The sequence below is a fragment of the Gambusia affinis genome, linkage group LG15 (assembly GCF_019740435.1).
Source record: "Gambusia affinis linkage group LG15, SWU_Gaff_1.0, whole genome shotgun sequence".
NCBI classification, from domain to species: domain Eukaryota; kingdom Metazoa; phylum Chordata; class Actinopteri; order Cyprinodontiformes; family Poeciliidae; genus Gambusia; species Gambusia affinis.
The window spans coordinates 25,082,607-25,110,420 of record NC_057882.1 but is presented as its reverse complement, the minus strand read 5'-3'; the positions used below and the strand labels follow the sequence as shown (position 1 = coordinate 25,110,420).

Below are 27,814 nucleotides of genomic sequence, written 5' to 3'. Positions count from 1 at the left end.
TTTCAAGACATCAAATTACAAAGTCAAATTTATTTTAAATCATTTTTATATCAAACATGATTTAAAATAAGTTTGACTTCAGCATTCAGCATTTTTTAACAACTGGAGGTAAAACAGTTAGTTGATGTAAAACGACCTGAAAAATTCATGACACCCTCCTGTTGGAACCACTTAAAATGAATTTAAAAATGACTCTTTGAATTTCATCACAGTAAAATATGAGATTTTCTACATTACTATATTATATACGGTATAACAAATTTGCAACATTTATTTTTTCTATATGCCCTGGAAAACATTTGCTGGAACATAAAACCACGTCTCATACTTCAATAAAAGGCAACACAACACAAATATGACAGTATAATGTTTTACTGTCATGAATCATATGCACCAATAAAGGTTTCATTCTTTTGTCTTCTGTAACAACTGACAGTTTAAACATCATGTGTTTGTGTAGCATCAGCTCTTCCAACCAGCATCAAAACTTTCCTAATCTCAGAAATTGAAAGCAAGATGAGAGTAAAGAGAATTGATTTAATTGTCCTGTTTAAATATAATCATTTTTTCTAAATATATTTTTATTAATCTGGGTTTGTAGAAGAGTGAACTCAGTTTGAAGTAAAATGTTCTGATTGAAAAGCTGAAATTAAACAAATCCAAGTGAACATTAAAGCAGGTTAAAAAAAGTCTGCAGTTCATGAGTTTTTAAATAACCAAATATATTTTAAGATCAATATTCACACATAAAGTTTGGCAGTTTCCTCTGATACCTAAAATAAAATCAGACCATGTTAGTTTAAAACGGTGCAGTGTAAAAAAACTGACTGACTTAAACTATACATTTGTTGATAAATAATAAATCTGACTTCTCCTTTTCAGTATTCTGCAGATTAAAAACTGACATTATGTAATTTTTTTATATTTTTGTCTTGAAAAAGCAATCAACCACAATATGCTAGAATGAACTCATTAAAGTGGAAACATGCACAACTTAAAATACTACACTGTAATATAATAACTCTTCCCACTTTTAATCTGTTATGAGTTCAAAAAATATTAAATCTTTTGAACTTTCCCTACATAATGTTTTTATGTGAGGGATATTTCCTTATAGGTGCTGAGAACAATAAGTAATGCACCAATTAACCTTCCTTCCACCTCAATATTTCAAAAATGTCGTTTTTATCTTGTGTCCTTCCTTGCCTTTTCGTCTTTATGGTGATATTATAACACACCCTACCAACTGACCATCTTTTTCCACATTTATGACATCAGAGGTCAATCTGTGGTAAGATCACCAGATCCCCCGGCTTCATTCTGCACGTCTCCCAACAATGAGCTCTTCATGAGCCAAGGCTGAGGCAGAGAGCTTCCTTCTGCCGTCCATCTTCCTAACCGGAAAAGTTTCTACCAATTAAAACAAGCCAAGCCCCTCCCAATCTTCCTCCCGTTTCCCTTTTGCAGCACAGAAGCTGTTTAATCGGCCGCAGCTGGAAATAAGATTAAAGAGTGTTTGAGGTCAGTGAGCCCGGTGTTCAGTGTGATGTGATTAGTTCAGCTCATGATGGTATGTAAATGTTTCAGGATGTTTTCTGTACAGTGAAGTAAGAATTTCTGGGAGACAAATGTAGTTTAGGACACAATAGTGAGAAATACTATTGTTACTGAACAACTTTTATAATGCATCAGGTATACTAACTTCATTTCAGAACGTTTCTCCCGTTTCAGCAAAAATGTACCAATGGAAAAAAAGCTAAACGAAGGATAAAAATAAGAAATTAATACTTAAATGCCTTATTTTTTTTTCCTGTAATTCAAGCTAAAATAAATCCTGACCAGCATGTTGCAGCCTGGCTCAGTATGTGTTGTGATATTTACAAACTGAAAAGAAAAGGAGAAGTTACATCACATTGTCAAAAAGCAAAACTAAAAACAGTTATAAATATGAAAGCTTTATAAAATAATAAGTAGGAGAAAAAAGTAGTAAGTAAATAAATGTGAGCTGGTTTTTTCATGTGGGGCAGCTTCAGTCACATTTTGTTTCTCTGCCTCACTGTAGTTTAGGCTGATGTTGAATAAAAATGGATGTATTTAACATTAACTGAAGTAACAAGTGGAATGATGCTGATCTCTTAAATCTTTGCAGCTTTATGAAGTTTCCAAAACACAAACCCTCCCAGATACTTTCAGCATGCTAACATTACTGTGTAGTGGAGAACATATTCATGCTTGGTTTGACTGTGGAAAGCTTGTTGCTGAGTAATCTTGGTTTTTAGTAAAGACAAAGGTGTTAGAAAATAAAACCTAGAACATTTGAAATGACTTTTTATTGAACTCCGTTGTCTTCTGAAAAATTGTTTTAACTTTGAATCCAAGTCCAGAAAGTAGCAGGTCAGTCTTGTAATTTAGATATTTTTCTTTACAGGAAAAAAGTGGTTATACTCGGAAACATGAAAAGGAAAAATAACACAAGAGGAACCCACTGAGATGACTGATAGTCATCAAAGAAGGGGGGTTTATCTGCCACTGAGCTCAGTGAACTGGAAACTGTTTGCTTTGGAGGTGATTAGTAAACAAGAAGCAGCTGGTTGATTTCTAACAGGCTGCAGCTAAAGGGGAAAGAAAAGGGAAAATGCATATAGCAGGTAAAACCCTGATCAAAAACTCTGGGTTTAAACATGTTTTATTTTATTTTACTGTTCTTCTTAATGTACAGCAATAACAAAAGTTATTTTCAGTTCTACACTCCAGTCACACCCAGCAATGATAAAATCTAACTATCTGGCTTTGAAAAAATGAATCACCTAAAACAAGAGAAGTTAATTGATGTCCATGTGAGAGGACAACAGTTGTTTAGCAGTTCTGGTTCTCATGACCACAAAAAGACTTTTAGAGGAATGATTTATATCTGTACCATCTATACTAATCACTATTCTGCTTAAATGCACAGCATTTTAACTTAGTTCTAATATTTCCAAAGACATCATCTTTCAACTGGAAATTGGAAGGTTTAGTATGAAAATAAATCATCTGTTCAAGTGAGTTTGACTTGAAAAGGAGAGACAAGACCACAGTTAAAGTTTCTGTTCTTATTTCTCAGGTCATCAATCAGCAGGAGAATGAGCTGAATCATCTGGGCTGCAGATCCTGCTTTATTCATCAACATTTACTGCCAGAATTTACTCTTGACCAAAAGTGAAAACCTGTAAGACTTTGAAGGCTGGACTTTAACAGGCCTCTATAAAAAATGTTATGAATGTAGCTGCTCATTTCTGAACAATTTTAGCTTTTGCAGTATTATGTCTTTATGCAAACAGTTTGATTCAAAACAATGTGAAGATTTTAAAACTTGTTTCTTATAATATGTCTCAATATCTAATTTAGCAATAATGGACTCAATAAAATCATCTTCATAAATCCAAAATTATTTTTTTCAAATCATCTAAATGTATTTTATATGTCAACATGTAACTACTGAAAAGAAAATCTGAATACGTTTTGTGAGCTTCTAACGGCTTCTCTTTTTTCTCCTCCTACTCATAATCACAGAATGCAACAGCAGAGGTTGTTGACATAATAATAAGTACGTTTTCTATTTCAAATTCAGAACTCAGCTTTCTGTCTTTCCTTAAATACATGCACAATTTGGAGGTGTGTCTGATTTTTCTCGTCCGTTACCGTTCCATGAGTGTGGTGTATTTTCCTGCAGTCAGTGACAGGACAGCATGATCACAGCAACAAGAACTCCATCCCTTCAGTCGAACAGTGAAGGGATTGTAGAGCGCGGCCATGTTGGTGAGGATGTGATGAGATTTTAGCTTTTACACGAGACCAGGATGGTCAGTAGTTATTCCCTCTGCTGCTCTTGGGTCTCCCTCTCAACATCAAGGACCTTGATGATTTGACATCACAACAGTGAATCATCAGCTCTCACTATGGAAGTGTTGAGCTTCAGAACAGCTGGGGACTGTAAAATCAGAGGCCTGAATGCAGACACCTTCCCTGTCCTGGAGTTTATCCACATCTGGAAAAGTGTTTAACGTTGTGATTCTAGTGTGATGAGGTCTGACCGGTATTGAGCCTTTTAGCATTTCTGTCACTTTTGCAGTCACTACCATTACATTTCAAACCATCTTTTACTTTTTTCATGCTTGATTCTTGTTTTAAATGAAAATGAAGTTATAAAGTGTTCTTACTTTATCAGTGATTTTGCCTAAACAGGTTCTGACAAGACTGACAACAAGGACCCTTTAGGATCTGCTACCAGGCCCCGGAGATATTTTACATGATTGCACAGGTGGAACATAACATTATCTTAAACTTCTACTAATGGATGTAATTCTGATACTCTTGGCTGAAGATCTCATAGTGATTCCTTGAGGCTCCTTCTATCGCACCTCAGTGTTCGCTGGATAGCCATGCAGAACGTGTGATATCTTTGGAAACAAACAAAATCTTTAGTACAATAATGATATGTGAAAAGAGGCTTAAATATAACAATGATTTGTTCCACTTTTTTATGTGTGACACAATCTGGCTTGTGGTTTTGTGAGTCTCATGTTTAGCTCCAAGTAGGTTAGCGGAGTTTCCCAGCTGCAAGTCTAAATTTGATTTGCTGAATTGGAAAGCCAACAGAAAATTTGGACTCTTCAATGCACATAAATCAGACTGAAAGTTGTAAATTTAAGTCATAAGACTAAATATGAAAATGAGCTCATGGTTTCGGGTGAAATGATGTAGCTCTGTGGCTTCATGCAGTCTATTTCCCACAAGTCTGAGTTCATTCAACATTATGTCATCTTAAAACAACTACAATTATAAAGTCCACAAAATTTACATGCAGATTGATAACTGTAAACTGTGTGGGAGTGATCCTCAGTTCTCTTCGTTTAGTGAAATATTCCCATTCAAGCACAAACAAAAGCAGACCGTCGAGCCTCGGGGGTTTTTGTTCGTTAGACTCCAGAGAAGCTCGACCTCATGACTGATTTAAACAAAGAAACACAATCTGACGTTTAAAAGAAAGTAGAATAATAACCACTATTTAACATTAATCAAACATCAAGTTGTGCATTAGCCTGTGTTGTAATGGTAATTTAAAGATTAATTGACTGTACATTCCCAGCAAGCTGGACAAAATTACTGTGTTCAAGATACCATCAAGCTTTTATGATGCAGTTAATGCACTGAAAAGATGAAAGTGTATTGGAGCCTTGCCATCCTGATTTCACGTTTCAATAATCTTTTTGTTTGGCTTCACCTCAATTCGCTGAAGCGTCCGGAGAATGTTGGATGACCGTCACGAACAGCTCTGGTTTGTCTGCACCGTCAGCGAAGTCAGCAAACATTTTCATCTGGGTGCTCGCAGGTCCAGCTCTTCTTTAGTTTTACACTGAAGTCCATCACACAGAATGGACTTAAATACATGTCAGGTGTAAACTTTAAAATGTTGGCTGAAAATGTTATTTTCTTAAACCTTTAATAGGCAACCATTTAAAAGTATTTTAACTTTGACCCCATGTATGCTAGAAATCAGCTTTGCACCTTTTATGTTAATTTTGGTGCATTACAAAGAGACTCACATCCCCAGATCCAGAACTGGCATAGTTACTGTAATTCTGCATTTATATTGTCATGCAAGGTAACATCCTGATCATTGTGTTCATTGAGAAACTTCTGAAAAGCCAAGAAAAACATAACTATTTTCATCTGGTATCTATAAATCCATGGTAATTTCCATCCATAAAACCTTGTGTGGGTAGGGAGCCCAAAGCTGGCTCTGGCCCATTCAGCCAAATCCTCTTGGATCCAGTTCTGAGCAACCAGACGGACCAAATTTTTAAACATTTATTGAGCCTTTTATCCATCTTTTAGGCTTTGGCTGTTTTTTTGTAAAGCAGGAATTCAGGCTGTCTGCTGGAAAACAGTAAACAAAAGTGTTGCAATGGCAGAATGAACAAGAAACGACCAAAAAATGATGGGAAAGGAACCATAAAACATGCTTAAAACCACAACAGGTCAGCAAGACAGGAATAAAAACAGAATCAGAAGAGTGGCCAACTGGACTATATTTGTACATGGAGGAAGATAATGACTAAACTGATTCAGGTGTGATCATTACAACGGCTGTGTGAGGACAAGACAAGACGTTGTCTATGCAGGAAGAGAGATGAGGTGCTGGACCTCTAGGCCGGGCGAAAGAGTGGAAGGAGGTTGGAGAGTGAACGGAACAAACAAGGCGGTAGGATTTGAATTTTGGCGGTTAGCATAAACTGTACATTGACTGTAGCTACATGGCTTCTACATCAGGAGGAAATAGTGGGAATGAGATGGAGTGGATGATTTCTAGATCATCACGAATGAAAAGAACAATTAAGAAAAGACAAGAAAGAGCAAGAAGTTGGTCAGAAGAAAGTGAGACAAGAGCAGACATTAGCAAAAGAACAAAAACAAATGACAGGGCGAATTCAGATGAACAGAGTCAAGCTAATTTAGAAGCAGAATATAAAGTCGTGGTAGAATTCAAGCAAGAGGGGGGAGCTATACATCCCATAAAACTGACTAAAGCAATAGAGGCAGAAATAGGAAAAATAAAAATGGCTAGAATCATGAACAACAGAAGAGTGCTGATACATGCTAACAGCGAATCACAGCAACAAAAGATCATGAAAATGAAAAACCTAATGGGGGAAAGAGTTAGAACTCATATACCAGGATTGTTAGCGAGGCTAAGAGGAGTGATTTCAGGAGTTCCGCTGGAAATGACAATGGAAGATGTGAAAGCAGAAATCAAAGGAGGAAAATAACTGATGCCACTAGGATTAAAAGTAAAAGAGACGGGAACTTAAAGATACTATGGCAGTAATTTTACAGTTTGAAAATAGTATGCCTGGAAATTTCCAGCTGGGTTTAATGAACTATAGAGTTAGAGAGTATATCCCTATAACCCTCCGCTGTTTCAAGTGTCAAAGAATGGGACACACTGCAAAGGAATGCAAAGGAAAAATCAGGTGTGCAAGATGTGGAGGTCCACATGAATATGGAAAATGTGAGAAAGATGCAAAAATCAAATGTTGTAATTGTGGAGGAGAACATAGTGCAGCTTATGGTGGATGTCAAATACAAAAGGAAGCTAGGGAAGCTCAAAGAGTTAAAATTACAGAAAGAATTTCATATGCTGAAGCCTTAAAAAGAGTAAAGAAAGACAGTAATAGAGGAATGGGAGAAACAGGTCAAAGAAACTCAGCTTGGAATATAAATCAAGTGCAGAACGGGCAGAGACAAATACTGGCTCCAAATCCAAATATCCAAAATGCATGCTTGCATAAATGTAGAGTGGATGAAGATACGATGGTGGTGAAAAAGAAAACTGTAGCATTTATATGCCATATTGTTAATGTAACAGTGCAAATGAAGAAGAAAAGTGATAAAATAAAGGCAATAGTAACAGCAGCTGGAAGATTTTTAGATATGAAAGAAATACAAGCAGATCAAATACATACCATTCTAAGTGCCACTGAAACTACAGGAAATACACAGGACTAGGATCCAAGTGTTCTTTTTAATGGTTTTATATATACTTCAATGGAATGCTCGAAGCTTAATAGCCAATGGACAAGAATTTAAAAAGTATATTTATGAATTAGAAATAATCCCTGATATTATATGTATACAAGAAACATGGTTAAAACCAAATCTAGATTTTAAGATCCCTGGATATAACATGGAAAGACAGGATAGAAGTGATTGTAATGGAGGAGGATGTGCTACCTTAATTAAAGATGGAATAGCTTATAAGAAAATCCCAATGAATAATGAATTAGAATGTATTATTATAGAAATATTTAATGTAAGAAAATATGGTAATATTAAAATTATAAACTATTATAATCCATGTAAAAATCTCGATTGTAAAAAGCTTAAGGAAATGGCTGGGAAATTACATAGAAGAGAAGTATGGTGCGGTGATTTTAATGCTCATAATAGTCTCTGGGGCAGCAAAAAGACAGATCAAAATGGCAACATAATAGAAGAAATAATGGATGAAAGGTCACTAGTTTGTCTTAACAATGGAAAAGGTACCAGAATTAATATATATAAAAATACAACCTCATGTCTAGACATTACATTAGTATCTGACTGTCTTGTAGGATCATGTGAATGGAACGTCAACAGGGAATCTACAATAGGGAGTGATCATTTTCCAGTAAGTACTATAATTAATGATAATATAAAGAGGCAAGAAGATGTCATAATCACAAGATGGTGCTTTAATAAAGCTGATTGGAAAAAATTTAAAGTAAAGTGTGAGGAAAGCAGACATTTGGTTACATTAAAAGGTAACATAGAAGAGTGTACAAGCCAGATAACAAAACATATTTTAAATGCTGCAAATTCAAGTATACCAAAAACAATAATAAAAGGGAAGAAAAAAGTAGTCCCTTGGTGGAATGATGAATGTACTAGAGCGATTAAAGATCGTAACAGGGCATTTAAAATACTGCAGAAAAATTTAACACTTGAAACTCTTATTAATTATAAAAAGAAAAGAGCAGTAGCTCGAAAAATTATTAAGGAAGCCAAAAAGAAAACGTGGAGAGAATATACTTCCTCAATAGGATCTGAAATTAAATTGCAAAATGTATGGTCAATGTTTAGGAAAATGATTGGGAAAAGGAGTGGTATTAAAATACCAGCCTTAGTCAGAGATCAGGAAGTAGTAGTGTTAAATAAAGATAAGGCAGATTTGTTGGGGGAAGCATTTGCGGCAGTACATAGTGGGGAACATCTTACAAACATTCATAGACAACAGATGAATCAAAAATTAGCAAGCATAAAAATATTTTGGGAAAAGTCAAACATATAATTCAACATTAGACATAAATATAACCATGAAGGAAATTAAAGCAGTATTGAAAGGGACAGGATATTCAGCTCCTGGGGAAGATCAGCTATGCTATACTATGTTTAAACAGATTCCTGAAGTAACATTAGAATTAATATTAAAACTGTTTAATAAAATATGGAAAGAAGGTTTAATACCAAATAGATGGAAGAAAGCAATAATCCTGCCGTTTAACAAACCAGGGAAAGATCCTGCAAATCCAAATAATTACAGACCAATAGCATTAACTTCACACTTAAGTAAATGGATGGAGAAAATAGTGATTAATAGACTAGAATTTATTCTTGATCATAAGAAATTAATCAATGAAAATCAGTGCGGATTTAGGAAAGGAAGATCAACAATGGACGCAATAACTAGAATTAGTAATGATATAGAGAAAGCTTTAAAAATGAAAGAAATTATGATTGTAGTATTTTTGGACATAGAAAAAGCTTATGATTCATTATGGAGAAGGACTACTTATAAAAATGAAGCAGATGGGAATAGGAGGGAAAATGTTTAATTGGATAGCAAATTTTTTGAAGGATAGAAAAATAAAAGTTAAGATTGGAAATGATTACTCAAAAGAATTGAATATTGAAAATGGAATTCCACAAGGTAGTGCAATTAGCCCAATACTATTTAATATTATGATAAATGATATCTTTTCTGAAACAGAAGAATGTATAAAATCTGCATTATATGCTGATGATGGAGTTTTATGGATGAGAGGAAAGAATACAAGATTTGTTATAGGTAAAATTAAGAAAGCGATTAATAAAGTAGAAAAATGGTCCTTTGAATGGGGTTTTAAATTATCAACAAGTAAATCTTGTTATATGATTTTTACAAATAAGAAAAACATAGACATAGGTACAATAACATTATATGAACAACCATTGGAAAGGGTAGCAGAATTTAAATATCTGGGAATATGGTTGGATCAATCATATACATGGAAAACGCATACAAAGAATCTGGAAACTAAATGTAAGAAAGTGATAAATCTACTAAAGGCTGTGGCTGGAAATAACTGGGGTGCAGATAGACAGTCATTATTAAACATATATAGGGCTCTCATGAGATCAACAATAGACTACGGTAGTTTTATATATGGAGTAGCAGCTAAAACAACATTACAAAAAATAGATACTTTACAGAATAGGGCTTTACGTATATGTACAGGAGCAGTGAAAACGACACCTATTAATGCCCTTCTAGTAGAGACTGGAGAGATTCCACTAGAAATAAGAAGAATAAAATTAGCTCTGACATACTGGATGAAAATAAAAAGTAAAAAAGATGAAAATGTAAATTCAACAATATTAAAATATTGTTGGGAATACTCAAAGTTCCATAGTAATGGATTTGGATGGATCATAAACAAATGGATTAAAATATATGAATTAGAAGATAAAGAAATAGCTCAATTTAATCCAATTAACGTTAGCCCTTCATGGATATTTCCGGCAGTAAATGTAGACATAAAACTCCTTAAAATGAAAAACGATTGGAATTTAAAAGAAATAGGGGTAAAAACCGATATATACTTAAGAAACTCATATTATAATTATGCTAAAATATATTCAGATGGTTCTAAGAATTCAAAAGGATGTGTGGGAATAGGAATTTATATATCTGAGTTTAAAATTGACATATCTAAAAGATTATCTGATCAACTATCTGTATTCACGGCAGAAATGGTGGCAGTTATCATCAGTTTGCAGTGGGTAGAGGAGGTGCGTCCAGACAGAGTAGTAATTTGCACAGATTCCAAAGCAGTCATAGAAAGTATTCAAGGAGAAGGAAACAATAGGAAAGATCTAGTACTAGAAATTCAACATAGCTTATTTAGATTATACAGAGGTGGCATTGATGTTTGGTTCTGTTGGGTACCAGCACATCAAGGTGTAAAAAGGCAATGAAAGGGCAGATAAATTAGCAAAAAGGGCTTTAGATCAGGCAATAACGATTAAAATACCTATTGGCAAAGGGGAAGGGAAATCAATTATTAAGAATAAAGAAATGGAAATATGGCAAAAAAGATGGAATGAAGATAAGAAAGGAAGGAAATTATATAAAATACAGAAGTCAATATTTAGTAGAAATGTTAAGGAGAGAAATAGAAGGGAAGAAATAATAATGACTAGATTGAGAGTAGGGCACACATATTTAAATGATACTTTATATTTAATAGGGAAGAAAAATAATGATAAATGCGAAAAATGTGGAGAGAAAGAAAATGTAGAACATATACTACTGAACTGTAAAACATATGAACGTGAAAGGGAGAAATTGAGAAGAATAGTTGGAAAGACAGATCAAGAATGGAGTCTGAAAGGAATATTGGGAAATGATGGAAATATAATGGATATTTGTATGATAAGAAAAGCGTTATTTATTTTTCTTCAAAACACAAAATTAAAAAATAGAATATGACTGATGTAGAATACTGTTGCTACACACTCGTGTACAGTAGGTGGCGGTATGCACCTTAAAGTTGATTGCGACCCGCCATAATAGAAAAGAAGAAGAAGAAGAAGAAGAGAGATGAAACTCTATGAACCGACTTTCAGAACAGAGGTGAAAACTTTAGCTGACTCCCCTGAAGAGTTGCTCATAAAAACAGAAAGAGTTTCACTTAGTTAAAAATCTGTCACTTCTTTTTGTGTTTTTACAACGCTGGTCATCCCACTAAATTATTGAAACTGGTGGGATTCCATATTCAGACTTCTTTGTTTGTCAGATTTAAGAAAATTGTAAAAGCAACAAAAAGAAGGGAAAACAAAATAAAAACAGAATTAGAATGTATTTTTTCTAGGTCTTGTAATTCCTTAAACATTCTGGATTGAACTTGTCTTTTGGTCACTCTGGAGCTAAACCCAGACAACAGAAAAAACATTTTGGTCAAACAATATTAACATGAAGAAATAGTTTTTGGTTATTTCTGAAACCTGGCACGAATAAAATAGGTCAACCAAAGTCATTGTTAATAGAAATGAGAGAAAATGAACTTCCATGTTAACTGATGACATCCTGAGCCAGTCTTTGCTACAACATGAGCCATCTGTTTGGTTTTCACATTCTTTCTCCTTTTGTTTAAACACACTTGAGAGAGCAGAGATGTGTTGCATATGTTTGAAGTCCAGCAGACAATTTAGTCCGGTCAGACTGCTGACCTGAAGCGGGTCACTCTGGATATTTATATACTTTAAGGTAAATGGAAAACCTCCAGAGATTTACCTTAAAGATAAATATATATCCTGTTGAAGGAAGAAAGTTACTAAGTTAGCTTAATTTGGAAAAAGCTTGGCTCTCTTTTCTTCCTATTTTCCCGGGTCCTTCCAGCGAGGAGTGTGTGCCAATCAGGAACAAGGATGCGTGATGACGTCACAGAGTTACAGCGTTTAATCTCATAGGAAACCACAATGAAGTAACAACACAAACTGCAAAACAGCCAAGATACAGACTCATTACCTGAGACAGACAAAGAATAAAAACAAAGACAGAGACAGAGAAAGAAAAAGCAAAGACATGTCTTTGGAGAAGGCTGAATGCCAAAACGGCAGGAAATAACAGCGATCTGAATCATTATTATCGTGTTCAATCTCTTTATAGTGGAGGCGTTTCTCTCCTTGTTAATGTATTCATTAAGGCGTACCCCTGGTTCGACCAACCAGGAGCTCCCCTGGACACTCAGAGGAACTTAGACCTTCCCTTAATTTCACGCCAGAGATCAAAGGCCATTTGGTCTCTAGAAGAACAATGGAGCAAGCAGCTGCATCCTGGTCTTCTGGCTCTAACAGATACCTGTGAAATTCGGAGTGCCTCCCGGCCAAATCAAGTAATTTAGTTTAAGGAAAGATTATCTTCACAAACCTAATTCTGGTCTACTGCATTCAGCATTTTCCAAAGATTTAAGTCCTTGCTTTATCACATAAAATCCTGAACAGTTTTCTAATACTAAACAACACATTTTCATTGAAACAATTTCCATTTGGTTCAGATATTATCATAGACAGTACAATTTTCAAATACATTCAGCATTCACCCTTCTAAACTTAGATAATGCACTTTCATTATAAACTTGCTATTAATACTTAGAAAACTGTTAGTGATCTCAACATTCTATGTTGCATTTTAGTTTAAACCCTGCCAGATGTGGTTCTAAAAAACCTTTGATGTTCTGTGAACCATACAGGCTTCTGCCCTGCAATAGATGCTAATTTCGTGGCTTCCTGAGCCCTGATAACAATACTAAAAGATCTCCTTTGATCTGCATCTAGTTCCTGACCTTTGACATTTACCCTGCTGGGTAATTTAACTGTAAATTCTTCACACAATATCTGTTTAAAACAAATAAATTCATACAACATAGAATGTTCAAGATACCTTTTACACATGACATAAAATTAACTGTTTAAAGCATTAGAAATAATCATTTTTCTTAACAATCCTCAATGTCTAATGAACAAATACAGTGTCCAAAACCAAATTAATCTTCTCCCAGAGATGTTTTAGAAATCTCTTCCAATGTTTGTTCATTTTCAGTAGTGCAAAATCTGTTAAATAAACCTGACAGACAAGTTGTCAGGACGGTTTCCAAACACATCATTTTTATAGACTTGCCATTTTTGTTTCTTTTTCAGGCTGATAGTTTAGCGTAAATGAATTCAGTTCGAAGCAGGGTCAGATGGGAACATTGGGAAATAATTGTGTCCCAGTTACACTGTAAACACTCTGATAGATGTAGTCATGCAGCACGAAACATCGATGATGTCCACAGAATGGATTCTCAGTCGTTTTCTGTCCAAATAATAACTTGCAAATGACTCGTCAAATTTATGATCAGAAATGGAAGAGCATTTTAGGTAAGACTTGAAAAATACCTCTGGAACAAGAAATACAACCCAGTCAGGACTAACTTGTCATGAATGATGTTAAACTGCTGCATGGTGGAAGTCTGCGTTAGAAAATCTCATATGGTTGAGAAATTCATTTTTACTGCAGCACAAAACAGTAAATTCATCAACCACAAGATTAAAGTGTCAAATGTTGTTTAGTTGTTCTGCTGTTGCAGCTGTGAGTCACCAGGGCAGGGACAGCGAGTGCCCTGCAGAGTCTGCCACCATAAGTGTTGGCATGTGAATGTAGAATCACACAAGAGTTCAGTCTGAGCGTTATCCCTTCAAAGGGCCAACTGGACTGTGAAAGTGACTGAAAGGAGCCACAGAGACGTATGTAAGTCTCCATGGAAACAAAATGAAGGCCTGGTAATCCATCACAAGGATTATCTTACAAATTACATGTAAACGACTCAAAAATGTTCAGCTTTTTCTTTACAAATCGATGACTGTTTCTACAAGTATTTACAGTTTTTCATTTTAGTAGGAAACTACTTAGGATTTTACAGAAGTGCAGAAAAGAAATATTTGACAATTTCCCTTTTATTCTTTCTTTTTATTGCCCTGAGTGTTTTTAAAAGCAGAGGAGTCATGAAAGTAGGTTGATTTTATGTCTGCTGAATCCCTCCTGAGTTGGTGTGCATTCTGTCATCATACAGAATGATCCATTGATTTCTCATTGCAAAGGGTTTGGCCCGCAGCATCATACTTCCTCCACCATGTTAAACAGAGGATGCTATTTTTTTCACATATTCCTCCTCTCTGTCATGTCAGAACAATCCAGACTGATCAATGCTAAAAAGCCCAATTTTAAGCAAACACTCATCCTGCATCTCCATGGAAACACAGAATCCTCTCTCTTGAGGGTTATTTGTAAGATAAGTTTGTTGTTTTGACACATTGCTGTGTGTAAACTCTTTGGTCAAGAGAGTCAGCATTTAGTATTTTATTATTTATTACAGATAAACAGGCTGATCAGTATCAGCCAAATCCCAGTTTAAGACTTTATTCAACACACTGGTAAACAACATGAAATGTGATGATTAGAACCTCATCAGTTCAACACGATCAAATGGCTTGTATGAATATAAAAATAATTCAAAATCACTTCAACATAAAATTTGTAAAGCTAAACATGTGATGACAGAGGTCTGGATAATTTTAGTCTGATAAGAAACTAATGAGTTCAGGTTTTCTACTTTTATGACCTTCTGTTTGTAGAATGAATTTATATCTGAGCTGGGTCAGAAAGCTGCTTGTACAAACATTTTGACCCCGACTATATAAATCAGTCATGGCAGTAAATTGGGACCAAATGGAGCTTCAAACCTGGAATGAAAACTATGCTCTATATATAGAGAATGAGGTATAAAAAGAACAAACATAAATTTCAGCAGCTTTTTCACATAAAACCCAAAGGAAGAACTGCTTCATTCTTTGGTTTATTCTTTAAAGTTCATAAGTAAAATGTAAATTCACTTAGGAATGATGATATGAAATGTATAATTTGAAAAAAATTAACATTTTGAGAATGCTGAAAAATTTGAATTTGAATCCTACTGACAAAACTACACAAGCTGTGAGTGAGTGATGTCACATCTTGCAAAGCAAAGACATTAGAAACCTTAAGAGTTTATCTTCAAACTGGACTCAAAGTTTATAGATATCAGTTTATTTCTGTGCCAACAATCCTACACAACATTTTAGATTTACTTTTGGAAATTAGTTTGTTAAAATGTAGGAGTCAGAGAGTTGTGCTTTGGTCAGTACCTTGGTTTTTTTTTTCTAGATTACTTGTTCAAAAAGAAAAAGACTTATGTGAAATCTGGTGCACCCTCCTCCACCTTTCTAAAGGAAACGGTGGAGTTCTGAAAATCATTAAAGCTAGAGACAAAGCAGTCCTGGAGGAATACCTGCAAATGACTCGACATTCTCATTCCAGCTGCTCTGTGATCCTAAACATATAACCAGTCACAATAAACTGGTTTAAACCAAGGCGTTTATATTTGACAGATGGGCCCAGTGAATATCCAGACCTAAATCTCATTAGGAAGAACGAGTAGCACGACTTAAACATCACAGACGTTACCCATCAATCTTACTGAGGCAGGAACATTTTTCAAAAACGAAGATGGAAAAAAAAAATCCTGGTCTTTGGTGGTTTTAAAAAATATTGACTCAGTGGGGCTGAGTGCACGCTTTTCAAGTAATATAAAAACTTACACCTATTATATAAATTACATTTTACAACTGTGCAGAACTTTTTGTTGATTTGTCACATAAAATCCCAATAAAATACATTCATCTTAGTGCTTAAAACACAACAAAATGTGAGACTATTCAAGTGTTATTACTTTTGGAAGGTGCTGAGCTTTAGCAGGAACACGGCATGTTTGAGCATTTTAATCAGGCCTGTGTGTGCTGGCTCAGACATTTGAACACCTGAAAATAGTGGACCATCTTCCAAACACAGCAACACATTAATTCAAAACTTTTCAGGATGTTGGTGCTAACCGAAACGCAAAGAGAAACCAAGGGAGACGATAATCTGTCCACATTTATGATATTTGTTTGTTTTGTCCTATAATTTAGTGAATATACTTATTTGGATGTATAGTAACTTTGAAAAAGTAACTTTAGTCAGATTACTGATTACTCCTTGAAGAAGTAACTTAGATTACTGATTACTTGATTTGGAAAGTAACTAATTTACATTAAAAGTAACATTTTTAGTTACTTTCACCAGCTGGTGACAACAACGCTGTTACCAGCCTGTTAAAATTACATTGATTTTTGTCAATACTTGATTGTAAGTTATTTTATAATGATTACATCAACAAAGTATCTCCACTTATATGGTTGAACTGAAGGGGAGATTGTTTAATGGAAACAACAGCACAAAAAAACTTGAGTAATTTGTGTTCCAGTATTGTCTGGAAAACGATAAACAGAACTAATGTCTAATGTTTTTCAAAATCAAGTGTAAAGGTAGATTTTCCAGCCTTTCCATATTTACCAATAAGGATTTTATTTTCCAGCCATTTTTTATTTTGAAGTGTTGATTTTCTGAAGAAACGTAACCCTTTGTCTCAACTGGCCAGTATGTGGATTGAGCCCATAACCTTGTCCAGCTGGGCTAACTTACCTTACATAATGTTACGTTTCTATAGATTTAATTAATTTAATCTGTGGGTTTAATGTAAAGCTTTCTATTTTTAAGTGCAAGTTTTCTCTAAACTTTATGTTTTAATTGGCCAGTATGAGGATTGAACCTGTGAGTTAAGTGGTTTTTAATGAAACTATATGTATTATAACTGACAGGCAGTCATGGATTCTGCTTTTGACATCCATTTTGTTTTTCCACTTTCTAAGAGTGATGAGCTTGATTTTTTTATTTTTTATTTTCTTAACCTGCACCTGTCAATAGGATCTAAAACATAATTAAAATAAACTTTTCCAGAATCTCCACAGCTAAAATTTCAGTGTACCACGCATAATATTCTAGAAATTCTCTTTAAAAACAATAAATAACTATTTTAAAACAAGACTGCTATAGTTTTATAATCACATTTATGGCATCTGTGCACTAATTTGTGACCTTTATATTGAAAAGTAAGGAGATAAAAACATGTCAAAACTGAACTGAACTTCAACTGAAACTAGGATTCAATTGAAGGGATTGTGTTTGGAAAAAACTGTAGATAGATCCAGAATGAAATCACATCATGGAATTATAGTTTTCATTTTATTTAAACCAAGAAAGAACAGAAATGACAAGAAATACAAAAAAAAAAACTAAAAAAAAATAAACAGAAAAAATGTGTTGGCAGTACAATAAGTTAAACAACAGAGGAAAAAATACAAACTTTATTCAAAGAAAATGTTTAAAGATGCATGAAAAGCAAATGGTCTATAAGTGAGATGTTATACTAAACCAATTCCAAACAAACAAAATATGTACAAGATCAAAAACAGCATGTGGTGTTAAAGTTTTTCACATAATTTAAACAAATTACAAGCAAAGAAGCTAAAAACAAAGGAGGAACTACTGCCAAATTCACTCTTCTTTCAGATGAACAAAAATAGCTTTGTCAGATATTTTCCTAAAATTAAGAATAATATCACTCTCCTCCATCCAGTTCACTTCACTATTTACAATAAGATAAGACTGATGGTCACAAATGGATGTTGTTTTTTATTCTTCCAGGAAAGGAAATGACATATCATCTCAAGTCTTCTCCCTCCTGACACTTTCCCGTCTCCTCAGAGGAAATGGAGAAATAAATCTTATTGGCTTCATGACCTTGGCTTTAAGCAGACTCATGGATTCTTAATAAGAAGGGGACAAATAAATGCACATACATGCATATTGTCTTTTTTTTTTCTCTGCCCTTGAGATGTTTTGGCACCAACCCTAACCCCAACCTGAAGCAGCAGGTATTATTACCACATGTTGTAAAGTCCAAGTTTACTAGCTTTTTATTTTATTAGAAACAGTTTCCATTGTGTTCCCTCTAGTCTCCAATGCATAAAGTCATATTTAAAACTGTCAGGAGAAGAAGGGGGTTCTGGTTTCAGCCAGAGGAGGCTTTAAAAACACCCAGGGAGTCTTGTTTATGTAGCAGGAATGCTTCAGAGCAATAGCTGAAATTCCTCTCCCAGTCAGGTGCAAAAGTAAGAAAACATCCTCAGAAAAAGATCTGCACTCTGCTCCAAATGTCTCCAGGACAAAGAGTTCATCTGTTTTAAGCTCACATTTATTGACATTTTTATATCACATTTTTAAGTCACTGGAAGTATCATTTTAAGTTGTTCTTTAACAATTTAAAACTGGTTATTTTATGACTAAGTAACTTGATAAACATTTAAAAGATTTAAAATAAATTCCTCTTTTGCTGAACTTACATAATCTCACACTGAAGTCCAAATATCTTCTGCAGAAAAGTTTTATGATCAGACAAAGACAAAGACTGTTGATCAGATAAGATGTTGGGGTTCAATGTGATCGGCCACTAGAACGTCTAGTGGCAGAATCATGCTGGGTGGCGGATCTATTCTGCAAAGGAAACTTGTGCAGATTTGGTGGAATAATAAAGGAAGGAGAACTGCTAGAAACTTTAAAACCATTTAGGTTCCAACTGGATAATAATCTGAATCTCTAATCAAAACTGGTTTTCAAATGAAACGTTGAGACGTTTCTATGGTCTGCATCTCTACACAGATGGTTCAGGATTAGGAACCAACGGTTTTCAGTGAGGTCTAACATCCAATAGGATTTTTGCCAGAAGTTTGATTATAGCAATAAAACATGTAGATAAAGTACAACTTAAGAAATATCTAGCCAAATACAAGGAGGGATACATATACATGTTTGGTATTGTATGCATCTATTCGGAATAAAAGTGTTTAACCTTATTGATCCAGCTCTTCTCCTGACCCCTAAACAAATAAATTCACTGCAAAATGACCATAAAGTTGATGGACATGAGGATGTAATGCTGTATAAAAATATGTTTATTTTAATGCGAAAATAAGTGCAGGGGAACGTAGTTCACTCTGCATACGGAGGAATTTGCTACAAAGTTACTGACACTGTAGTAACTTTTACTAATAGGAGGCAAAAAGCCTTATTTGCAGCATTAAAAAGTGGAAAGTGAACTGCCAATAAGTTAGAAACAGAACAAGAACATTTAGCTGTAGTACTGTTAAATGACTTTTTAACCCCTTTAACCAAAACTTAAACCACAGATCGCTGCAGACCTCATGGATATGCAAAGCAAAAATTGTTATAAGCAGAAAACGGCAGCATTTCTTGACATCAGTTATAGTTTTCATGTCATCTTTTAAATGTGCATGGTGAATTTTATACATGACATTAAATATTAGACTACTGGATGCATGTGAACACAGTTCTTTGTGTATGAAAGCAAGTGATTTTGTTTTCTTGGATTAAGTTACAACACAAATCAATGAATGATGAATAATGGAGTTTCCAAATGAATGTTTTTGAATATGCATGGCATTTATCAAACCTGTCAGAGTGAGAGTACTGATCTGGGATCATGGAAATTTCCCACCAAGGGAGGCAAAACTGATCCAACATCAGCAGTCGTACGCGACAGAGCATGACCACAGCTGGCTACGACCCTCAGCTCCTCACTCCACTACATTTTGGTTTCCCTGTTTCTGCTACAGAGGAAGCCAGTCTCCTCCTCTTAGACCAGCTCCACCTTGGAGTTAGGATACACGGCGACCACGTCGTAGCCCTCAGGCGGCTGGACGCGAGCCTTGGCGTGGGTCTCGCAGTACAGACTGTCTTCGATAAAGAAGTAGCCTCTCTGCTTCAGGTTGATGCCACAGTCGTCACACATGAAGCAGTCTGGGTGGTAGAGTTTGTCCCGGGCCTTTACAATGGTGCCGCTGCGTAAAAATAATAATTTAAAAAATGGTTAGAACATTTTTTTTCTTTCTAGAAATGCAACCACAGCAGCTGAGATGTTTTTTCTTTCATCAGACATTCACAGCTCATGCTAATTCACTTAATTACAGCATGAAGTCTGTCAGTGTTTAGTATCTGAAACCTACATAATGAAGATAAATCCTGATTCTCCCCAGGTTTTGTGAAATAATAAGTACAACTGATAAATAGTTTTAAAACCTTTTCTGAATATGATGAGATTTTTATTTTGCACCACTGAACTGAAAACAATTTCGTAAAAGAAAAACAAAGAAGAAGGTGCAATGATCTGGTTGCTAAGTGAGCATCATGAACTAAAGCATGTGATTCATCAGCATCCAGTCTGGTAAATGTCACACCTGCCATCTGAACAACCTAAAATAAAGTTGATTTTTGTTAGTTGGATATTTCTGAATCTTCCACATTGCAATCTTTTTCAAACATTACACTTTGTAAAAAAATGTCAAATTCAGGAGAAAGGTACAAAATCTGACAAAGTATTTTTTATGTTATAATGAAACAAAAATGTTTTTGGAAAAGAACACCATGCTCACTGCAAAACATGGCGGTGGCAGCATCATGCTTTCTTATTACTTTTCCCTAAGGTGGATGTAAACTTTGTATGTCAGTCAGTTTTGACCCAAAACCTTTAAGCCTCTGCTAGAAAGCTGAAGATAAAGAGAGATTTCATTCGCAGCATCACTGAGTCCAAACATGCACAGAAATACACAGAATTCTAACTTCATAAGAGGGAAAATGATGTTTTGGAATCAACTAGAGAATCTGGGGCTCATCTAATTACTCAGAGTGAAAAATGCTGACAGAATTTACCGAAAAAGACTGAATGTTAAAATAAATCACAAGATGCTTTGACAAAGCATTCATTTAGAGGTGTGTACTCTTATGTAAGCAGGTTTTTTTTAGACCGATGCGTTTGTTTTTGGGTTGAATTGCACAGGATTTAAATGTGATGCCAAACGTGGAAACAGTTTCAAAATGATTTACCATAGTTAAATTTTTCAAGGGTGTGTGTGTACCTTCTGACAGCCTCTGTGTCTATGGGTGTGTGCTGACGCTTTGATAATTACATAAGCACAATATAAATTCATTTCAGACTTTAATCAACTTGAGCCTCATTGTGCCACATCTTTCATTTTTAATTTCAGAATATTACAGGGTTGCTTCTTGTAAATGCAGTCAGAATTGTGGAGCGCTTCAATTCATATGGAAACAAAAAACTTTTCAAAAGGTTTGAATTGCTTCAAGGAGATGACATCATCGCAGCAACGAGGCATCAACACTTTAAAAGGTTATGAGTTATGATGAACTGTCCAGGGACACAGTTGTTTATTTAAACTATATCTATGCAAATCAGACATTATCTTCTTTTACAGTCATTTAAAGCCCTTTGCTTATTTGAATATGGATGTCCCACATGTTATCATGTATCAAAGGACGCATTATGAGTCTGTTTATAAGCAGAAGGATCAGAGCTCCCACGCCTGGAAACTGGCTCCATTTGCCTTGAAAGTCACAGCTGGGATTAAATTAAAGCCAACTTCATCAGGCTCCAGCTGCAAGTTAAAAACAGATGAATCTGCTAATTGTTGTGTTCAACAAAGGCAATAACTCTTATTAGGCAAAGAGGCTCATTAACATGAGTTTTCCTGTGCTTTTTAAGCATTTAATCTCCAATGAAACTTGTTTATAAGAGATGCAAAAGGAAATCCAACTTTACAGCTCAAATGGAATGCAGCAAAACAGATTCTGGTGGCAAACTATTAACGACAACACTGGCTGCCCAAATAGTTTATGTGCTGCTCTGAGTAAAACTCTAGTGACACTATTTACTGACTGAGATGTTACAGAGGTCTGTGGTACCACACAAGAACAGTTTTCTTTTTAAAATCACACTTTAAAAACAAGTTCTATTGCTTCAAATAAAAAAGTTCTTTTATTTAGAACTTATATAGTTCTAAGTAAAAAATAACTGTCTTTTTCCACTTCAGATTTTAAAGATCATTTGAAAAATCCTGTGTCAGTTTTACTGTTAGTAACTCTCATGCTAACTTCTGCAGACACTCTATCTGCACTCATGAAGATTCCTTCACTCTGACACGCCAGACACTTGACAGATCTGCAACGTGTACGCCATCCAACCAATTTTCTGATTAATTTAACTATTACACATGTATTGATATGCACAAATGCATGTCAATAAATTAGAAGACCACCAAGTTTCAGTGATTCAGTTAAAAACAGAAAATCCTGTATGCTTCTGTTACATGTTTTTGAAGTTCTTCTGTAAAATTTGTCATGGCCTTTAACCAAAACAAATCCTGTCAGCTCTTCAGTTGATTTGGATTTTCATAAGACCAAAGACCATAAAATGACGTTAATACAGAAAGACTGTGGGATGACACACTCAGTCATGTGAAGGAATGCAAACTTTAAAGTCATTATTATCATCCACTATGACAATAAACCATTGCTAATGAATAAAGCTGTTCACAGATTGCTCTATCCAAACCTATCAATAAAAACTTCAGCAGCAGGAAAAATCGCAGTAGAAAGTTTAATACGTTGCCATGGTAGTGTAATTTATTGACATTCATCCTCACAGACCATAAATGTTTAGACAGAGAAGATGTTGAGGCAAAGAGCAGAATTAAAGCACATGGTGCTGTCACAGTGAAACCATTCAAAGCCCACATCAACATACAGAATGTGACCAAATCAGATGCAGCACATGTACTTTATAAACACGATAAGACCTCATTTTTCACAAAATAATCCCTTTACATTTAGATGAACATTAAACATGCATTCAGAAATGCCAAATGTGAAAGACTGACAGCAGCTTCATGTTTTAGTTCTGGACTGCAGCACAGTGATCATTAAATCAAAATCCTGCTTCTTTTTTAACCACAGTGAAACCACTCATGCTTGACTGTAAAACCTCTTGTCACAAAGCTCTATACATGCTCCAAAAGGCTGTAAAATGCTCAGAGGTCATAACAGGCTGTTCCCGCCTGCAAGACCCCAAATGTGTTCCTGTCGGTGTAAAGCGCATGACATCACTGCCTACCTGTGGCAGCTTTTATGCTGGTGGTTACTTTGGCAAACAGACTGTATGCATCTGTGCACCTATGTCTAACCGTGCAGCTATGTGACGCTGGGTGTGGAGTGTCTCTGATTAATCATTAAAATAAACTTTCTGAGAAATGGTCGTCGGCTGGTGCAGGTCGAATGGTGTGAGTTAACCTCTCTGATTCCAGCCAGGGTAAAACCTTGACTCACCTAGCATAGAGTGGGTCTTAAAACTTTACGACTGTGGGCGACGTGACAAAACAGGCAGAAGATATATGATTTCCAGATGCAGTTCAAGCATTTCAGCAGACATACACTTATATCTAAACCATGCAATTCATTACACATTTTTTTAGTTGAGTTGGAGAAAGTATTATAATTTCTTTGAGTATTCAACTTAAAGTACTTACACGATGCCGTTGCAGCAGCGTGAGCACTGCGGGAGCTTCTGCAGACCAGACATGGGGCTGGGGATCGGGCTGCCCAGCTTTGGTATGGGAGACCTGACCGGAGATCTTAAGCTTCTCATTCTTTCTGTTGGTGACAAACCTGTTGGCAACAAAACAATAAAAAATAAATGTTACTATAACCCAAAAATATTCAGCTGTCAGACATCTTACAGGCAAAACTCTCATAGCATAAACATTGAACAGTTTTCCAACATCCACACTTCCTCTGTAGGTCTCTGCTAAACGTTTATCTTACACACAGGTTGTGTTTGCTTTGCTTAATGTGATTTGATGATAAATAGATTTCTGATTCTGCCTACTTTATCAGTAAGATGAATGGCTTCCAGGCATTCATTCAAATATTCTCCATGAATGTTTGAACAGAAAGTTTCTATAACTTCTCAAAAAGATCTGAAAATTGTGACCATCAGTTCCATGTAATGTGGGAAGATTAGAGTAATTTCTTATGCTGTCAGGTAATAAATAACATTTGAAAACAGGTTAATTACTGTAAGAATGGATACAGTTGTCTCTATAACAAATTGCTACAAATATTGTGTAACTTGGCAAGATGAATATTTTTTTTCTGTTTTTTGCTTGACTGCATCTGCAGCAACAGAAACCTGGAAACAGATAAGGTATGACAGGAGATTAAGATTTCACAAACTATTACTTTGGTATTATAAATCACAATTGCAATCTATACAAGCTATGTGATGAATGCATTAAACTAAAATGATGTTTCAACACTACTTTCAGGTGTTGTTGTGAAATCCACAATTCCTACTTACATGCTACTGACTGAACTGAACGATGTCATCTTATTATCTGGTGGAGTTTATTGTTGTGAATATCCTATAATGAACATCACAAACTGGAATTGTCAATAATTACAATTTACTGATGAGTTCATTTGTTTTTCAGTGTTTGTTCTTTATGGATCTTATATTGCTGCAAAATGACTAACAGACAGAGAAATCCTCCTAATGAACCGATGTCCTCTGCCAATGGTGGGAAAAATGTGCAAAAAGATTTATGAGAGCTTTTAGAAAGAGTAATATTTATGAGTTGTTTGGTTTAGTGGAGGAGTGGTGAAAGTGGATCTTTCAGGTATAAAAATAAGAGTTAAGGTTTAGGAATAGGTTAAGCTTTTTCATTCAAACAAACTACTTGAAAGTTAATGATGTCAGATTAACCTGGATCGTTAAACAATAAAGACTTACAATTCTTTTTCTAAAAATGTAAAGCCACTGTATGCAGTTTGGTTTTGATCCTTAGCAAGTTGAAACATGAGACCAGAATGACGTGCTGCCACTGCAAGTGTGGGCACAGCACTGCACTCCTTTTCACAGCACAAGAAAAGAAAAGTGTTGAAATAAATAAACATTCGTTGTTCTCTGCTTTCGTCTTCAGCTTACATCACTGTCTTGAATTTCCCTTTTCTTCCTCTCCATGACTTTCCTGTGTTTTCTCTTTATGTTTCTGCAGCAGCATTTCCTGGTAAGAATTCACCAGTCAAAGCCGACTGATAAAGGGAAAACATCCAATGACACAAAATCCACAATTTAATCATCATACCATTATGCAGCAATCACATGAGTTGTGATAACAATTATCGTACTGGCAGGAACAGTCGCAGTCAGCTTCTTCACATTTTTATTGACTTCAAATCCAAATCTTGTTACAATCTGTTAAAGTAATGACGCATAAGCCATAGGGGTGATAATCATGGTGGGTGTAGATGAGTTCCCACAGATGGTGAGTTTTATGAAGAGCTGTCAGCTTAGATCATCAGGTGTTTAGTTATGCCTGCTTACTGGGTATGAATGTGGCGTGTTTTACGCTGGATGTCTGAGCTACTTTGGTCGTTTAAAGTTCAGTAAAGCAGATCAGAGAAGTTCAGAGTATGACTGATCAACATCACTGATGATGTGCCAGGAGAGGATATTCAAGCCAACCGGGCTGGTATGAGGAACACTAACCACAGTTTAATCAGCCTTCATCTGGAACTGAAGGCTTAAAGCACCTTTTATTCCTCAGTAACTGCAGACGTGACTGAACTACACTTCACCGACATTCACTCTTAAATGTGGCTTTAATTTCTCTACAATGTAATGATGAACTGGAATGGAAAAAAAATAATGTGCTGCACAACTCTAAAGTGACTTTCTACTAATTAGGCTAACTAATGAAGGGTTTCCAACCACACACACACACACACGCCCAAACCCCCCCCCCCCCCCCCACACACACACACACACAGAAAGTACAAGGCTTGTTTCGTCTTGCTTGAGTTTTATATTCAGATGGTGGAACCGCATACAGTAGCCCGATTCCCAGCCACATTTAGACAACAGTAGATGCATTTATGAATACATCTGTTCACCATGTAAGGCTTTATGTGTCAAAGTGGTTAAACAACATTTGTTCTTATTTTACAGCAAAGCTAGTTATAAACAATAAACACTGAAATAATGTACTTATTAATGCAACTGAACTCTGATTAGAATTGCTGCCCAGCTTTCTGCAAGTTTCCAACGGCAGTTTGACTAAATAAAATCTAAGAGTATTTGAGAGCTCCTTGCCATCACCCTAATCTTTGCAGAGTCTCTGTTGGATTGAAGTCTGGACTGCACCGACCCAAAATGTTATTATTACTTAGAAATATGTTAGCAAAATTTTAAAAAATGTATATAAATATGCCAGGTGTACAAAGAATCTTGGGTTTAAATATACTCCATATTTAAGCCCAAGATAAAATATGGAATATATATGTATGTATAGATATGTACAAATAGAGCCTAATGGCTTTCCTCCTCAATGTCTATGAAAGATAAATAAGTTACTGCAATAGTAACATGAATTTGTGAAAAAACTCAAAATATGCAGATGTTATTTAGTTTGCGGGTGATTTTCTAAAATGTTACAGAAAACCGAGATAAATTTCAGGAAAAAGAATTTTATTGCAAAAACACGAGTTTCTGTTCAACTGTTTTTTATTGTAAAATTCCACGTTGGCTTTAACGACACAGAATATTAATTATAACCTTGTTTACTTCAGAGAGGCAGCTTTTAATCTGTAAAGTTCCTCAGTGTTGTTAGATCCTCTCTGCCTCCAGTCGCTTTCATCTGTCGTTAGCATTGTCTCCTTCTTCAGCTCTTGGTTTTTGTGCTCCACTAAGTGTTATGAAGGTGATAAATTAGAGAAGCTGTGCTGTTTGGCTTTGCCCTGGGCCTCACTGTGGGAGCTCTTCACTTTGTTTCTGGTGCTTTGAATTATCCTGTCAACTCTCACTTCAAAGCTACAGCCTGAAATGTTGTGACAGTATCTAATGCAGAAGAGAAAAAATACAAAGATTGCTTCATACTAAACCTGTGAGAAGAAGACTGAACAAAAACCTGTTTTAGCTTTAGAATAAAAAATATTTAGAAAAATGTGAACAAAGGTACTCTTTAAAAGTATCTCAAATAAATGTAAGTGTAGCATGCTTGTAATTTATACTTTCATTTTTAAGTCATGAAGGTTTTGGTTTAGTTTGGTCTCATTTTCTAAACTATTTCTTTCTTGTATTCAGCTATAGTTCCTTGTGTTCTCCATGTTTCTCCTCTTCAGTTAAATAGTCCTTCCTGTTCAGTAACCATTCCTCTGTTACCTCATGTCTCCAAGAGTGCTTCATTATCTTTCATCATCAGTAAACATTTATTATTTATATTACCTGCTTCCTGCTTGTGTTTTGGTTCAACAAAAAGTGGCCGTTGATCAGAATGTGGAGGAACCAGTAACTATAATCCATGATGTCCTGTTTCCCTGCTAAATAGTAACAATGTGAGAAGGTTTACTTCTCCACTCCCTAAAATGGGAAAGACAAGCAACGTGTTGATGTTCATCTGGAGTATAAAATACTTACATTTACAAATACTTTTCTTCTTTATGTATTTTTAATTAGCAAAAGACTTTTGTGTTGCAAGCTGCAACTTCAATAAAGGCAATTTTGGTTTAAAACTATTTAATTTACAAAAAAAT

The 27,814-nt window shown here is 35.2% G+C and overlaps 1 protein-coding gene and 1 long non-coding RNA gene across 3 annotated transcripts in view; one reads left to right on the top strand and one right to left on the bottom strand.

The window, feature by feature from the left end:
• The first annotated feature begins 1,499 nt into the window (after positions 1-1,499).
• On the top strand, positions 1,500-3,688 carry LOC122844663. Its single transcript, XR_006372909.1, has 3 exons — positions 1,500-1,570; positions 2,429-2,648; positions 3,104-3,688. It is a non-coding gene; the product is annotated as an uncharacterized LOC122844663 (long non-coding RNA).
• Positions 3,689-17,520: 13,832 nt separating this feature from the next.
• The window catches only part of pdlim4 (PDZ and LIM domain 4), a 54,358-nt gene continuing 44,064 nt past the window's right edge, over positions 17,521-27,814 (bottom strand). Inside the window, exons 6-7 of one of the 2 annotated variants that reach the window (XM_044140350.1) lie at positions 23,752-23,890; positions 17,521-20,214 (exon numbers count right to left, since the gene is read on the bottom strand). In XM_044140350.1, the coding sequence (XP_043996285.1) occupies positions 20,010-20,214; positions 23,752-23,890 (344 nt within the window). In that variant the 3' untranslated portion in view covers positions 17,521-20,009. The remainder of the gene's footprint in view (positions 20,215-23,751; positions 23,891-27,814) is intronic. The other variant, XM_044140351.1, reaches the window with a different exon arrangement.